This window comes from Colobus angolensis, unplaced genomic scaffold, assembly GCF_000951035.1.
Source record: "Colobus angolensis palliatus isolate OR3802 unplaced genomic scaffold, Cang.pa_1.0 Scaffold82, whole genome shotgun sequence".
NCBI classification, from domain to species: domain Eukaryota; kingdom Metazoa; phylum Chordata; class Mammalia; order Primates; family Cercopithecidae; genus Colobus; species Colobus angolensis.
Genome location: NW_012122043.1, coordinates 4,243,782 through 4,259,015, shown reverse-complemented (window position 1 = coordinate 4,259,015; position 15,234 = coordinate 4,243,782). Strand labels below are relative to the sequence as shown.

At 55.1% G+C, this 15,234-nt stretch overlaps 1 protein-coding gene across 4 annotated transcripts in view; it reads left to right on the top strand.

Annotated features, from left to right (window-relative positions):
- Positions 1-15,234, top strand: part of RAMP1 (receptor (G protein-coupled) activity modifying protein 1) — a 52,370-nt gene that overhangs the window by 7,065 nt on the left and 30,071 nt on the right. For 3 of the 4 annotated variants that reach the window (XM_011929595.1, XM_011929594.1, XM_011929597.1), the window contains exon 2: positions 13,014-13,152. In XM_011929595.1, the coding sequence (XP_011784985.1) occupies positions 13,028-13,152 (125 nt within the window). In that variant the 5' untranslated portion in view covers positions 13,014-13,027. Of the gene's footprint in view, positions 1-5,532; positions 5,539-7,013; positions 7,019-13,013; positions 13,153-15,234 lie in introns of those variants that run through there. The other variant, XM_011929596.1, reaches the window with a different exon arrangement.

Here is a 15,234-nt window from a genome sequence, read left to right as displayed (position 1 = left end):
GTGGGACGCACGGGGTCAGGACTCTCACACACGTGGGACACATGGGGTCAGGACTCACACGGGACGCACGGGGTCAGGACTCTCACACATGTGGGACACATGGGGTCAGGACTCACACACGTGGGACGCACAGGTCAGTACTCAGAAGGGCAGAGGCCAGGGGTGCAGAGCAGCCTGCTACGGTAGGATGTCCTACATACAACCCAGGGCAACCCCCCAGAGGATGATCCCACACCAAATGTCCACAGTGCCAAGGCGGGGCAGCCCTGCTGCATGTCAACCATCTAGACATGTGGTGCCACTTAAATGCAGCAGGAATAAACAGGAGACCACGGAGCAGAGCCCTGAGGAGCAGCAGCAGCACAGTCCAGAGGGCAGAGGGCAAGGACGGTTGTGCAGAGGCCCTGCTTTTTGGAAGTTCCTAGAAGCCTTTTTGACTGAAGCATGGTGGGGAAGAGGGTTTTGAGCCGAAGCTGGTGCTGGAGGAAGGACCCATTCTCTAAGGATTCAGATCTCATTCCTAGGGCAGTGGGAAAACCTTGAAGGACATTAAAGGGGGTGACAGGACAGAAAGTGTGGTTTAAAGGAACCCTCAGCTGTGGCCCCCAGCATGGGCAGGAGGCCAGGCAAGGATAAGAGTGGGAGGGTTCCAGGGAGTCCCAGAGGCGAAAGCGATGGACTCCAGTCCCTGGGCCTGGATGCAGGAAGTGAGCACTGAGGAATGAAGAACAGCACCTGGCAGAGCTCCTGGGAGAGCAGGAAGGGCAGGGCAGGGGAGAAGACAGGAGAGGAGGGGAGGGGCGGGCAGGGGAGAAGAGAGGAGAGGAGGGGAGGGGAAGGTAGGGGAGGGGAGATGACATCACAGGCCACAGCCAGGGCTGCCAGGAAACATGGGAGCCCCAGGCAAACTGGAATTTCAGATAAACAAAGAGTATAAGCCTGTCTCATACACTATCGGGGACATACATCAAAAACCACCGTTTCTCTGAGATGCAGATTTCACAAGGCATCCTGTCATTTGCTGCACCTGGCAGCCCCGTCCTCAGCAGCCACATGGGGTTCAGCATTCCCCTTGGATGCTGAGGGGTGATGGTACACAGGCAGGAGTCTGTGCAAATCTAGGGCTCAGAAAGAGGTATGGCCAAGATAGGTGTTTCTGGCAGCAGCAGGGCCTGGACAATGTCAAATCCTTGCTTGGAGGGGTGGCCAGTAAGAGTGGGTGGACACAGGCCCAGGCTCCTGGTGACTGGCCAGAGAGGATGGCCAGGGAGGACAGAGAAGGAAACGGGCCCCAGGCACCACTGGGTACCTTGACATGATTGGTGGCTGGGGGAGGCAGATGGCAGGGTCCTTTGGGTGGTTGGGGGAGGCAGATGGCAGGGTCCTTTGTGGAAGAGGCAGCAGCGAAAGCTGCCCTTAGGAGGCAGCGAGGAGGTGAAACCAGAGAGCATGCCTGTGGAGGTTTCCTCCAGTGCCTTATGGTTTTAAATACGCAAACATTTGATGCATCTGGAATTTACCTTCATTTCCTAGCATTTTTTATCAGTGGCTAAATATTTGGGGGATTTTCATGGTAGTTGCACTGAAAGTATTAACTGGTCAGGGAGGGTTCAATCAAGACCACCGGCTCAAGAAACAGCGATCTGTTTTTCCACCCCCACATCTGCATCCAGGCCCTTCCACAGAGATTTCGTGTCTCCTGCAGATGACTCATTCAGTGTCTAGGAATCTGGTGCTTTTTGGCCATGACCGTGAGTGGGATATTTTCCCCCAGTTTATTTTCTAGCTGGTCGTCGCCGGCTAGGAGGAAGCTCCCCTTCTGCGTGTTTGTTTGGTGACTGTTGTCACCCTGTGCCTGTTTTTTTATTTCAGTTGTTTTGCTTCCTGCTTGGCTTTTTCAGGCTGGTCATAAGGTCGCCCGTAGCCTAGGGTGGTCCTGCCGCCTCTTCACAGTTTTCTGTGTTTTGTTCTCCAGTCTTACTGTGTTGGAGAGCGACTCGCTGCTGAGTAGGGGAGTGACAGCAGCTGCCTTCCTTTGCTACTGGTGATGACAATACAAGTGACCCTTGAACAACGCAGGGGTGGGGCGCCAACCCCCCACATGGTCAGAAATTCGAGTGTAGCTCTTGACTCCCCGAAAGCTTAACTACTAATAGCCTGCTATTGCGCAGAAGCCTTACTGACAACATTATCAGTCAATTAACCCATATTTTGTATGTTACAAGTATGTATACTGTATTCTTTTTTTTTTTCTTTTTTTGAGACTGAGTCTCCCTCTTTTGCCCAGGCTGTAGCACAATGGTGTGATCTTGGCTCACCACAACCTCTGACTCCCGGGTTCAAGCAATTCTCCTACCTCAGCCTCCCCAGTAGCTCAGATTATAGGTGCCCGCTACCATGCCCGGCTAATTTTTGTATTTTTGGTGGAGACGGGGTTTCACTATATTGGCCAGGCTGGTCTCAAACTCTCAACCTCAAGTGATCCACCCGTCTTGGCTTCCCGAAGTGCTGGGATTACAGGCGTGAGCCACTGTGCCTGGCCTATACTGTATTCTTAGAATAAAGTAAGCTAGAGGAAAGAAAGTGTTATTAAGAAAATTAGACCCAGCATGGTGGCTCACGCCTGTAATCCTTGCACTTTGGGAGGCCAAGGTGGGAGGATCGCTTGAGCCCAGGGGGTGGAGGTTGCAATGAACCAAGATCACACCACTGCAATCCAGCGTGGGCAATAGAGTGAGATCCCATCTCAAAAAGAAAAACCCACAGAAAATATATATACTTTTCGTGAAGTGTAAGTGGATCATCATAAGGTCTTCATGTTGAGGAGGCCAAGAAGGAGGAGGAAGAGGAGGGGTTGGTCTTGCTGTCTCAGTGGCAGCAGAGGCGGAAGAAAAGCTTCATATAGGTGACCCACAGTTCAGAACCATGTGGTCAAGAGTTAACACCTTAAACCTTCTGTCTTTCTCCTTTGGAGCCAGATGCTTTTCTTTGTTTTGTTTTGTTTTGCTTTTTTTGAGATGGTGTCTCGCTCTGTTACCCAGGCTGGAGTGCAGTGGTGCAATCTCAGTTCACTGCAAGCTCCGCCTCCTGGGTTCTTGCCATTCTCCCGCCTCAGCCTCCCAAGTAACTGGGACCACAGGCACCCACCACCACACCCAGCTAATTTTTTGTAATTTTTTTTAGTAGAGACGGGGTTTCACCGTGTTAGCCAGGATGGTCTTGATCTCCTGACCTTGTGATCTGCCCACCTCAGCCTCCCAAAGAGCTAGGATTACAGGCGTGAGCCACCGCACCCAGCCGGCCAGATGCTTTTTCATTGTATTTTTGCAGGGGTAGGGGCGGGAGAGGGATGGAGAATGTGTCTTCTTCCCGTGTATAAAGTAAGCTTTTGTCATGTGAAGGAAGAACCGTTTGATGTGACACAGCAACCCTCCCAGCTGGGCATTGCCTCGGTGCTGGCACGGGCAAGGCTGTGACACAGGAGAAGTGGTCAGAGACTGCAAACCTACCATGTTTCTGGGATGAATGGAGTGTTCCTTCATTCCTGTGCAGCCTTTCCGCAGCTGCGGGTGTCTGTTGGCCGCTGTTTGTTCTGAGTGTGGCTTCGTTCTTCCTGAGTGAGCTTGCTCTGTACTTTCCCTTGGGAGTTTTATTACCAGCATTGGGTTTTCTTCCCAAGATACAGGTTGTGGACCTTTATTCTTTCCCTGTGTGCTAGGACAGTCAGGATGATGGAAATAAGCAGTTCCTTGAAGATCTAGAGGGTCTTCATTTTCACCTGCAAAACCACCGCGGCCAGGCTCCTTTTCATGTTATAGATAATTGGCAGCCTTTTCAGAATCTTTCTGGTGTTATTGGTCCCTTTGGGTTTTCCTTTTTTTTTTTTTTTTTGGACAGAGTCTTACTCTGTCACCCAGGCTGGAATGCAGTGGTGTGATCTCGGCTCACTGCAACCTCCACCTCCCAAGTTCAAACGATTCTCCTGCCTCAGTCTCTCAGGTAGCTGGGATTACAGGTGCCTGCCACCACACCCAGCTAATTTTTGTATTTTTAGTAGAGATAGGGTTTCGCCATGTTGGCCAGGCTGGTCTCAAACTCCTGATCTCGGGTGATCCACCTGCCTTGGCCTCCCAAAGTGCTGGGATTACAGGCGTGAGCCACTGGGCCCGGCTGGGGTTTTCTGTGTCTTGTAACAATGATGTCCTTTTACATTTTCCTCTGAAATTGTTCATTTTATCCAACATATCATTATGTGGACGATTATTTTTCTAATTCCCTCTACATCTGTGAACACTTGTCCTTTTCAGTGCAATTTTGTGACTTTATTTTCATGTTATTTCTTGATCAGAATGGACAGTGGTTAATCTGTGATTAGTCTCTTCCCCACTGATTCCTGCCCGCCTCCCCCCTGCAAAAAAAACAGTTCTTGAGTTTACTTATTCTACACTTTTTCTTGAATGCCTAACGCATTTGTTTTTGTTCTGTCTGGCATGGGAATGAAATGTCATCAGTTCTCTGTTTGGCAGCTTGGCTGGATCCCCCGAGTTTTCCTCTGCCTTGTGCTCCTTGTTGGTATTTTCTGGATTCTCTGTATTTGTGGTTTCTGTCTCCTCTGTAGCACATGAATTGTTTGGAAGCAAGTGTTCACAAATCTCAGGGGCTCGGGCTTTTTGGTTTCTCTCCCGATACTCATTGCTGGTTTTATTGCACTGTGGTTGGGGCAGAACAGGAACCACAACCACAACTTAGTGTGCATTGCGGGTTCTTTCTTGTCTTGCAAATTTTTCCTGTTGTAAATGACCCATAAGCCCATGGGAGGAGTGTGGTGTTTTTATGCATCCATCCTAGTCATCATATTAAATTTAATACTTAGGGCCTCCGTATCCTTATTTTCGTCTTCCCCATCTGTGCGCATTGTGGCAAAACCCTGCACTGTGTTTGTGATCCTGCCTGCTTTCCCTGGGCACATGTCGCTGCGTGTTCTGTGTGGGGGAGAAGAAGGGGAATTCCATATGTGACCCTGACAGTCACAGCTTTGCAGTGACTTCTTATAGCATAACCTCTGTCCCAGTCAGGCTTTTTTAATTGTGGTAAAGTATCCACAACATAAAATGAACCATCTTACCTGTATTTAAGGGTACAGTTCTGTGCCACTAAGCACACTCACATTGCTGTGCAACCATCGTCACTATCCATCTCCAGAACTTTTCTCATTTTGCAAAACTGAGACTTGTCCCAGTTAAACCCTAACCTCCTGCTGATTTACCACCTCCCCCAGCCCCTGGACCCACGATTCTACTTTCTGTCTGTGAATCCGACTAATCTAGGAACCTGTATAAGTGGAATCATACAGCATTTGTTCCTTTGTAACTGGCTCATTTCACTTAGCCTGATGTCCTTAAGGTTCTTCCGTGTTGTAGTGTGAGTTGGAATTTCCTTCCTTTTGAAGGCCGAGTAATATTCCACTGTTATGGATAGACCACATTGTGTTTGTGCATTCGTCCATGGACACCTGGGTTACTCCCACCTCTGGCTGTTGTGAATCAGTCTGCTGTGAACATGGGTGTGCAGATATCTCTTTGAGACCCTGCTTCCAATTCCTTAGGGCATATGCCCAGAAGTGGGATTGCTGGATCATCAGGTGGTTCTGTGTTTAATGTTTTCAGGAGCCGCCACCGCGTTTCCCTTGTGGCTGTGGCATTGTGCATTCCCACCAGCAGTGCACAAGGCTCTGGTTCTCAGGGGCCGTGTGAGGCCGCCTCTGCCAAGCTGCCGGCTCCCCGACACGTGGTGGGGAAGCCAAACTTGGAGAGCTGAGCCAGCGAAGAAAACCGTCTCCACAGCCTTGGCAAAACTTGTGATTTTGTTTTCGATGGTGGCCGTTCTAACAGGAATGAAGAGCCATTCGTTACTTCATACGTGGACAGCAGCAGCTTTGTCAGGGACAACATGGTGGTTTCTCATTGTCTAGTCTTTTTTCTGTGTCATGTCCCGCCACCCATCTTTTGGATGTTCCCCTGAGTCACTTAGCTCTTTGACCTGGTTTAGCATCCGGTTTTCTTGTGGGTTTTAGGGACATATTAATGTTGTTTACCAAATCCCGGCGCCTGCCCTGAGGGCCTGGTGACCCGGGCAGGCCGCTTCCCGTCCCGTTGCAGCTCTGATCTACAGGACGGGGTGGTGTGGGAGCACCCACGTCCTGGCCTGAGGACTCTCCAGGCCTCGGTGGGGGTGGTGGCGGGGCCTGGCCCACGCGGCGCCCTGATGCTGCTCACTCGCCTTTCTGGCTTCAAGGAGTAAGCTTGGAGCTCTTCTAACATCTTATTTTCTATTTTCTTTTCTTAACACTTACTGGGGCTTCCTAATTTTTCTCCAGGTCTGTATTTTCCTTGTTCTTCTCTGGTAATTTGGAAGGTAGACAGTATGTTTTTAGTTCAACCTGTGTTTCATTTTATGACTTAAAAAAAAAATGAGGATTTCTTGGCTTGTCAACTTCAGAAATGAGGAGTGCCTGTTGACATTGCATAGAATTTTACTGAGTGGCAGTCGTGGACAGGACCAAGGCTGGGGAGGAGGATGGAAGGTGCTGTGTGCAGTCAGGGGTCTGCCACCAGGTTCCTGAGGTTGGAGGTGAGGCTGGAGGCTGCCACAGTTATCCGAGTGAGGACTTGGAAGGGCCTGGGCATTCCCAGTAAGAGTGGGCAACACAGACGCAAGACAGGAACAAAGAACTGTGCACAGCACCCCCCTCTGGCACAAAGCAGGCACTTCGTGGGGGTACAAGAGAGGGGACAGTGGGCTGGAATGCAGTGCTTTGCTATCTTTGAGGACCAAAATCAGGTGACAGGTGGAGGAGAATCTACTTGATGGAGGCTTTGGCGGGGTAAGCAGCTGTGTGGGTGGGAGGGGAACGGCCCGGCCCTGGCCCACGGCCCCGAGGACCTTTCCTCTTCTCACAACCGCCCCGGCACTGGATGCTCAGAGGTGTCAGCGGATGGCGGGGAGTTTCTCAGCCTGGGCTTCGAGAAGTTGGAATGAGAGGGTCTTGCTGGAGGAAGGAGAGCACCTTGGGGCTTCGGCCAGCTGACCCCTAGAGAGACAGGACTTTAGACAGAGCAGGGGCAGGGAGAGGGGGAGCTCAGACAGCTGAGTGCTTTCACCCTAGAGGATGTCGAGTTTGACCTGGAGGGAAGCACTGGGGAGATATCCCGGCCACACAGGAAATGCCAGGCTGTGGTTGACACCTCATGCGGGCACTCGCATGCCCGAAACGGACCAGGCCATGCAGGGAGCAGACGTTCACCAGGGGCAGAGGCCCCCCAACCCACCAGGGACAGATCGTGGCAACTGAAGGGGCCCTGTTCGGGAAAGCCAGACATCAGGGAGGCAGGAGCAGGCGTTCCTGTGGGCTGGGGAGCTCCGGGTTCCTCCACCACACCCCTGCCCCAACTCCCTTGGGCCCTGGGTACTTTCACCCTTTGGAACAGTCATCCCCAACTCTCTTGGTCCTGCCCCTGCCAGTAAGATAATCTGGACATGCTCCTCCAGGATTTGCTTATAAATTAGACCCCTGTGCCACTGCACTATGTGTTATAAAATGTATGCAAAAACAGGCTTCTTTAAGCCCAGGAAGTCAAGGCTGCCATTAGCCGAGAGAGTACCAGTGCACTCCAACCTGGGCAGCAGAATGACACCGTCTCAAAAAAAATAAAGAAAGAAAACCGCTAGATATGGTGATGGTTGTACAACTTCGTGAATTTACTAAAAATCATTGAATTGTCTATATAAAATGGGTGAATCTGTGGTATATAAACTATACTTCAATAAAGGTGTGTTTTAGAAGAGAAAAAACATAGGCTTCTTTGAAAGGAGAGATGCTGAGAATAGTTTACTACAGTCATGACCATCTTTCCACCCTCCTGCAATGGTTTCGTCCATGTCTTAAGGACGGTAGCAGTTCTTAGCGGGGACTTCAGGATTGAGTGTGGATCGAGCCTGCACTTAGATGGACGATGCCAGCCCCTCAGTCCCGGAGGGCCTCGCACGGGGAGGAGAGGCAGCTTGGCAGCCTGTTCTCAGCCTGCCCTGGTGCTGCCAGAGGCACCTCATGCTCTCTTCAGTCCATGCCCCTTTGCAAAGTCGCCCACTCGGTGGCGGTGACGATGGCCACACACCCACTTTTCCAGGGCCCCTGTACTGCTGGGCACTAGTGTGGAGTGGCCAGGTGACTGTCCAGGTCGTGGGACTCACGCGTGCCCAGTGAGAGCCCCAGAAGCCACTCCTGGGAAGCCTGAGAGAGGCAGACACCCTGACGAAGCCTGCCTTCAGCCGGGGCTCCTGGCCCAGGGTCTCAGGGCCTCCACAGCCTTTGGGGCTGCTGTTGGGGTCTCCGCAAGAGGTCACTGACCTCGTCATGCCTCCCACGTGTTCTGAGATAAGCGTGCCAGGGATTGCATCTGGGCTCTACCACTCCTGGGCCGTGTGACTCTTAACCTGTCTGAGCCCCTCTGTCCCTGCCGTAAGGGTTATTTGCGAGGATTAAATAGGCTAATAGTGGCCAGGCACCGTGGCTCACACCTGTAACCCCAGAACTTTGGGAGACTAAGGTGGGACGGTGCCCAGGAGTTCAAGACCAGCCTGGGCAACATGGGGAAACCCCGTCTCTACAAAAAATAGAAAAATTAGCCGGGTGTGGTGGCATGTGCCTCTGGTCCCAGGTACTCAGGAGGCTGAGGCGGAAGGATCGCCTAAGCCCAAGGAGATCAAGACTGCAGTAAGCCATGATTGTGCTGCTGCACTCCAGCCTGGTCAACAGAGCAAGACCCTGTCTCAAAATAAAGAGGCTAATGGATGTGAGGGACTTAGGCCAGGACGTGGCCTGTGAGCTGGAGCTATCAGCATACTGGACTGGCTGCTGGAGGGAGCAGGGAGCCTTCAGGACTTTGCATGAACTTGTCCTAGAACCCGACCTGCACTCTCCGTTTAGCCACCACCCCAGCTGGGAGGAGGACAGTGATAGTAGGGTCTGAGCTTCTCTCTCTACAAACCTAAAATACACAGCCGCAGAACTGGCCTTTCCTGCCCCATATGGCAGAGACCAAACACGGACGTCAAGTGCATTTGCTGAGTCTGAGACCCATCAGCTCTATGCCCCTTGTCTCCTTCGTCCAAACGTCTGATGAGCAGTGTCCAGGGGTCCCCAATGGGGGGTCTGGCTGCCCCATAGTTCTGTCTCCACCCTGTCACTTTGCTTGAGGGGCCCTCCACCTTTGGGGTGCCTGCTATGTATGCTCTTTTCAGGGGCGCTGGCCTGCTGTGGAGAGGGAAGCCATTGCTCTGAACTCCCCCAAGCAACACTGAGTTCCTAACTTATGCACAGCTCGAGGAAAGGTTCCTGTCTTAACACGCCGAGTGCTGAGTGAGGAATGCAGCCATCTACCCAGCAACCTCTGCACATGGCTTTTTAAAGACGTGATTTATGAATGATTACATTTGCAGTCACACAGAGGAATGGAACCTATTTGGCCCTGAATGGCTTGTTTTAAAACTTTGGCAATTTATTCTGTTTTAAAACTTTGATGTTACCTCTCTCTCCAAGGAAAGAAACCACATCAGTCTCGTTTAAGAAAAACCCAAGCATTCTTCGCCTGTACCTAACAAATGAAACAGGTTTCCAGATTTGCCTGAACGGCTGCCCTTGGCCTCATCCCAGCTGTGGGACTCTGGGCTCGCATAGGGCGGGAAAGAAAGGGCAGCGTTGGTCAGGGAGGGCTCTGTCCCTAAGGAGCAAGGGACAATGGGCTGGGTGTGGTAGTTCCGCCCCTTGGGAGGCACAGTGGCTGTAAGAGAGGTGGGGGATGCAGCATCCAGGAGAGATCAGCCCAGAGCCAGGCCAGGGTCAAGGCCACCGGACCAGCCCTGCAGCCAGACCAGGACAGGGGCCTGCATAAGTGGTGGAAGCTAGAACTGGCTGGGCTGCAGGACAGGAAGGCCCAGTAGGTTGGGGGCAGGCAGCTGCTCTGGACAGCCCAGGGGACTGCAGGAGACTGACCTGAATATGACAGGGAAGGACATCCTGTGGCCTGGGGTGAAGGGACTACTGTCATTGTTTCTGGCCCCTGCACCTGCACTCCCCTCACCTGTTGGGGACCCCGCCAGAAGGAGCAGCTCGGCCTCCCCACGGGGACTGGCTCTGCAGGGCGGTTGTGCAGACCCCACTTCCCAGACCCTCCTGGGGACTTGGGAGCCACCAGGGTCCCTTTACCAGATCCTCCACCGCTCACACCAGCCCCGGCTGGTTTCTGTTGCGTGCAGCCGAGGATCCTGACTGAGGCACACACGTGCCTGTTCATCTTCATTCGTCCTAAAAGCGGCTCTTCCAGAGGAGGAGGGGAGTCCTCAGTGGTTCGTGACCCTGGCACCCAATCTGTCCACTCCACGCAGGACAGCATGAGGCACACTTGCTTCACTCCCAGGCAGAATGGCCACTGAGAAAGCCAGATATGGCTGTCTTACTTATTTGCTGCTTCATTTGACAAATATTAATGTGCAAAGCCGCTGGGTGCCAGGGAGGATGTATGCATGAGTCAGAAAGGAGAGGGAGATGAGAGGGTGGCCAAGAGGGTTCTGAGAAAAGAAAGAGACCTTCCATCAGCCCTGAGACAGGCTCTGAGGAAATGGGCTGGGGGACAGGGCGGGTATGGCTTCCCACAGGTAGGGTCAGCTGGGGGCCTCTTGGAGGACAGGGCAGCAGAGGAGGGCAGGTGGGACTGGGACCTGGAGTTCACCAGAGAAAGGCAGTGAGCAGGGGTGGGATGCCAGGAGCAGTGAGGGGTGGGGGACAAACAGAGGGACGATTCTCCAAGTGCAGCTGTACAGGCAGCCTGGAATTCCTTCCATGAGTTGACGAGTCAGTGTCTGAGCGCTCCTGAGCTCCTGGGAGCCCCTGGGGCATCACTGTCCCCATTAGGTGGGCTTTCCTAGGGGACATTGTGATGGGGCAGGTGTCAGAAATAGCCCTTTCCCCAAGGCTGCCCTGACTGTGGGTGAAAGAAGCCCCCAGGGTGGGGGTGCCTCCACAGTGGGACCAGCCGGCCCCAGGGTGCACTCACGGTGCTGGTATGGACACGGTGGGGACACCTGTGCTGTCAGGAAACAGCATGGCCTCAGGTGGGTACAGAGACTCCTGAGGGGTCCCTGGGGCACCGGAGGGAGACTGTTCTGCCCTCAGCTTTCGCAGGGGCAGGTGCGGCTCCCTCTGTGGCCACAAACTCCAGTGCTGGGCGCTCACGCCAGGGGTTGAGGCTGGGTGACCCGCTGGAGTGGGGGGCAGGGGGACTCTGTCTCGCTTGCCAGCAGGTCCTGTCCTGAGCTCCTCCAAGGGGCTTTTTCCAATCCCAGCCTTCCATGCAGGCCAACCGCACCCACATTCCTCCCTGGCTTCCTGGGCTAAACGTTCCTGATCCAACACACCTGGCTCTTTGGGACCCACTCATGGCCTCGGCCCAGGCCAGGGCTCAGCCTCCCTGGTCAGCACTCTGCTCTCTCTAGCAGCTGTGGGCCAGGCCAGTGCCCAGGTGTGCAGTGTGTGGGATCTGTTCACCCTGACACCAGCCACTGGGCCTGGAGTGGTGCTCTACAACAGCACCCCCACCCCACCACACCCCTGCATGGCCACCTGCTCGCCCTCCCTCAGGTGCACCTCCAGGGACATCAGGCCCTTCCCTGTGCTTCCCGCCTCCCACCTGGTGCCCAGACTACTTGGTCTGCTCTCTGATCCACACCACTTCCGGCCATGGGACCTGGGGCCCGGTTCTGAACCCCAAAGCCTCAGTTCCCGCATCTGTAAACTGCCAATCGCGGCCAGATCCACTCTGAGGTGGCTGCCGGTGAAGAGCTCCGGGGCGTCCGGCGCATCAGGGCAGCTCCAGCTCCTCTGCATTCTACTCCGCGGTCCAAGGGACCTCTCGAGCTCACACTCCTCCCTGGGCCACATGCCAGAGACTGGTACTGCAGAGCCCCCCCCCAATCTGCCTGCCCAAGGGCGGCCACCTCTCCTTGGGTGGGCTCCCTGGACCCGAGGCTGCAAGGGGCAGCTTGGTGTCCTCACTCATGAGGCCCAGGGTGGGGCCAGGCAGCGGGCTGCAGGGGCTGGGTGCCCCCAGCATCTCCCAGGGCAGCCCTGGCCTCCCAGCACCAAGCTCCTTCCAGGAATTCGGAAGGGCCAGGCCAGTAGGGGTGGGGCTGGGGGTCACCCTGGGCAGAGGATATGCAGCATGGCCTGGGGGGAAAAGGAGGGGGACCTGGGGACGGTGGGAGGGCCAGGAGCCAAGCTCTAAACAGGGAATGCAAATCCCCTGCCCCCAGCTGCCCTACAGATGGGCCAAGAAAGCTGGGCTCAGCCTGAGGAGGAAGAAGAGGCCTGGTGGGTGGGGGACCAACGTCCTTGCTCTCCCCGCCCACCCCCAGCCGGTAGCAAGCTACGGGGTAAATGAGTGAATTCTGATTCTGTGTGGGGCACCGCTGGGCAGGTCACTTTTGCTCTGGTGTATGGCTGGAGGCAGGAGGAGGGAGCACAGTTCGTGATTCCGTTTGTCAGCTTGGTTCGTAGCCCACAGATACTCAGACAGGAGATGTGCCTGCAGCTCCTGGGCTGGGGGGGCACAGAACAGCCCAGCCCATGCCCAGGTACCAGCGGAACAGGGACAGCCAGGCCCCTCTCATGCCGCCCATGCCTGGGGCAGCCCAGTGGCATTGTGGGATGGGAAGTGCCCTGGCCCAAGCTGGCAGGGGCACTGAGGGCCAAGCCACCTTTAGCAGGCAGGGAGGGCCTTTGCCAGGTCACAGAACGATTGATGAAGAGTGTCTGCTTGGAGCCACAGTTGCTCTCTCCAGAGATCTCTCAGAGGCCCCATTCTCATGGAGCCTGGGCTGTGGGGAGCGGATGGGCCGGCGGTGATGCCCCTAGGCCTCTGCTGCAGCCCATCACCCCTTCATGGTCATGTCTGTTGCAGCCCATCACCTCTTCATGGCCACTGCCTGCCAGGAGGCTAACTACGGTGCCCTCCTCCAGGAGCTCTGCCTCACCCAGTTCCAGGTGGACATGGAGGCCGTCGGGGAGACGCTGTGGTGTGACTGGGGCAGGACCATCGGGTGAGTCCCATGGCCGCTGGTGGGCAGGACACGGTTGGGGAGGGAGGGGGGCAAGCGGGGAGGGGCGGGCCACATGGGGGCCATGGAGGATCCTCTCTAGACCCTAGAAGGGTTCTTCCCCGGGGCGCGCCGGGATGAAGACAGGAGGGGGCCGGTGGCAGGTGGACGTGAAGAGTGGCGGTGGGAGGAGGCCGCGGCCTCAATAATCTCCTCTGGGTGGATGGTGGAGCCCTAAGGCAGGGGACGCGGAGGGTTCACACTGGGTCATGTCTAGCCAGAGATGCCCATGGCCACTCCAACGGCAGGCGCCTGGGGAATGACTGACAGTAGGGTCTCGTGCCCAGGTGGCCAGGTCTCTGACTGGAGCGTGGCTTCAGGGACATCCCTGCTGGTTCCCTCCATCCCCGTGGTCAGGCCAAAGCTGTCCTTCCCGGCCCCACCCTGTCCAGGGCTAAGAGCTTCTGGTAATGGAGCAGGCTGTCACTACCCACAGCCCCCAGCAGGACGACTTCAGCCAAACCCTTCCCCGCCTGGCCCGGTCCTCCTGCCCAAGGGCCCTTCTTCCCACTTGAGGGACTCCCTCATTGCCTCCCTCAGGCTTCTGGGTACTGGGCCCCCATCAGCAAGCCTGGGGGTTCTCCCCAGCAGGCCCAGGCTCCTCTGCCTCCAGAGCAGGGATCAGAACTTGGCATGTCCGCGATCGACTTTCGAGTCCTTGTTTCTGCCTCTGTGGGAGGTGCTGGGGTGTCCTGGGGCTGCAGTGGGTGAGTAGTGGGGTCCACAGGGGGTGCATGGAGCTGACGGCCACCGCCTCCCTGCCACACGACCTTCACATAGAGATCCGTCTGTCGGTTCACAGCGCAGGGCAAGTCCTGGTGCCCCACTGATGACAAGCGCTTTCCCCAGTGCCTGAGAGAAAGGGAGCCCTGGGGACCGGTAGCGAGGGCCAGGGGCAGGGAGGAGACTCTGGGGAGGGTCTTCACGGAGGAAAGTTTGCACCAAGGTCCCACACCAAGAGTGCATGTGGCTGTGGTGTCCCCTGAGGGTCCAGGACACACCTGGCACATGTCTGTGGGATCGAAGATCCCTGGTTGGGCTCATCACCCCTCGCCTGTGGGCTGCCGGCTGGTGCGAGCACAGGGAGAAAGCCCATGGCTGGGTAGCTCCCCCTCTGGGCCTGGGTTTGGGCCTTCCTGTACCCTCAGAGCCCCGCTGGCCACAGCCTGCCCTCTTCTCCCTTACTGAGGCTGGCAGATGAGTGGCCTCTGTTTTCTCCCGTCGGCTGCGTGCTCTCTGCCCGCTTCGTCCACCCCGGGGGACTCCTTCGGTCCCAGCAGAGTCCATGCTCAACGCACTGTTGTTGAGGCAACTCTCTACCTTGGGAGCCCAAACTTTTTAAAAAGGAGGAAGGCATGGGGTGTATGCAGGTGTGCATCCTGGGATTTAAACAGCGGAAGCTCCACACCCTCTGCCCCGGGTCGGGTGGGAAAGGCCAAAGTCGTGGCTCCAGCCTCAAAGGCCTCTGAGGAAACACAGTGAACCCTCTGGGGTCTTGGGGGCCCCCCTGTGCCCTCAGCAGGGTCTCCTCACTCTACTGCACTCAAGGCTTCTCCAAGATTTCAGGGTCTCCTTTTCTAAGCTGAAAAATGAGTTGAGCAGGGAGAGGTTGTTAAAAATCAGAACAGCCTGTTCTTTAGACTAATTGGCTTTCTGCCACAGCTGAGTCATTTGTATTTAAATTAAGATTGCATGTTATTACTATCCAGGGAAGGCACAGTGGGGGGCCCCTGGAGAAAAGCACTCTCCCCGGCCTGCTTTGTGGAAGTGACGGTTGATTTGTATAGATTGATTGTGAACCAGAGGCCTGGCAGAAGACAGCAGGGTAACGCACGCAATGTTCTACAAGCAGCCATGGCGGGGTGTCCTTAGAAATGGAAGCCACCACAAATGGCTTCCGACAGTGCCAGAGCGCAAAGAGGAATAATTAGCACTGAGGCCAGAGAGAGTTCGCCATCCTCGGAGGAGCCGAGTGGCAATAGCTGGAACTAGAGGAATTTTCTTTCTTTCTTTCTTTCTTTCTTT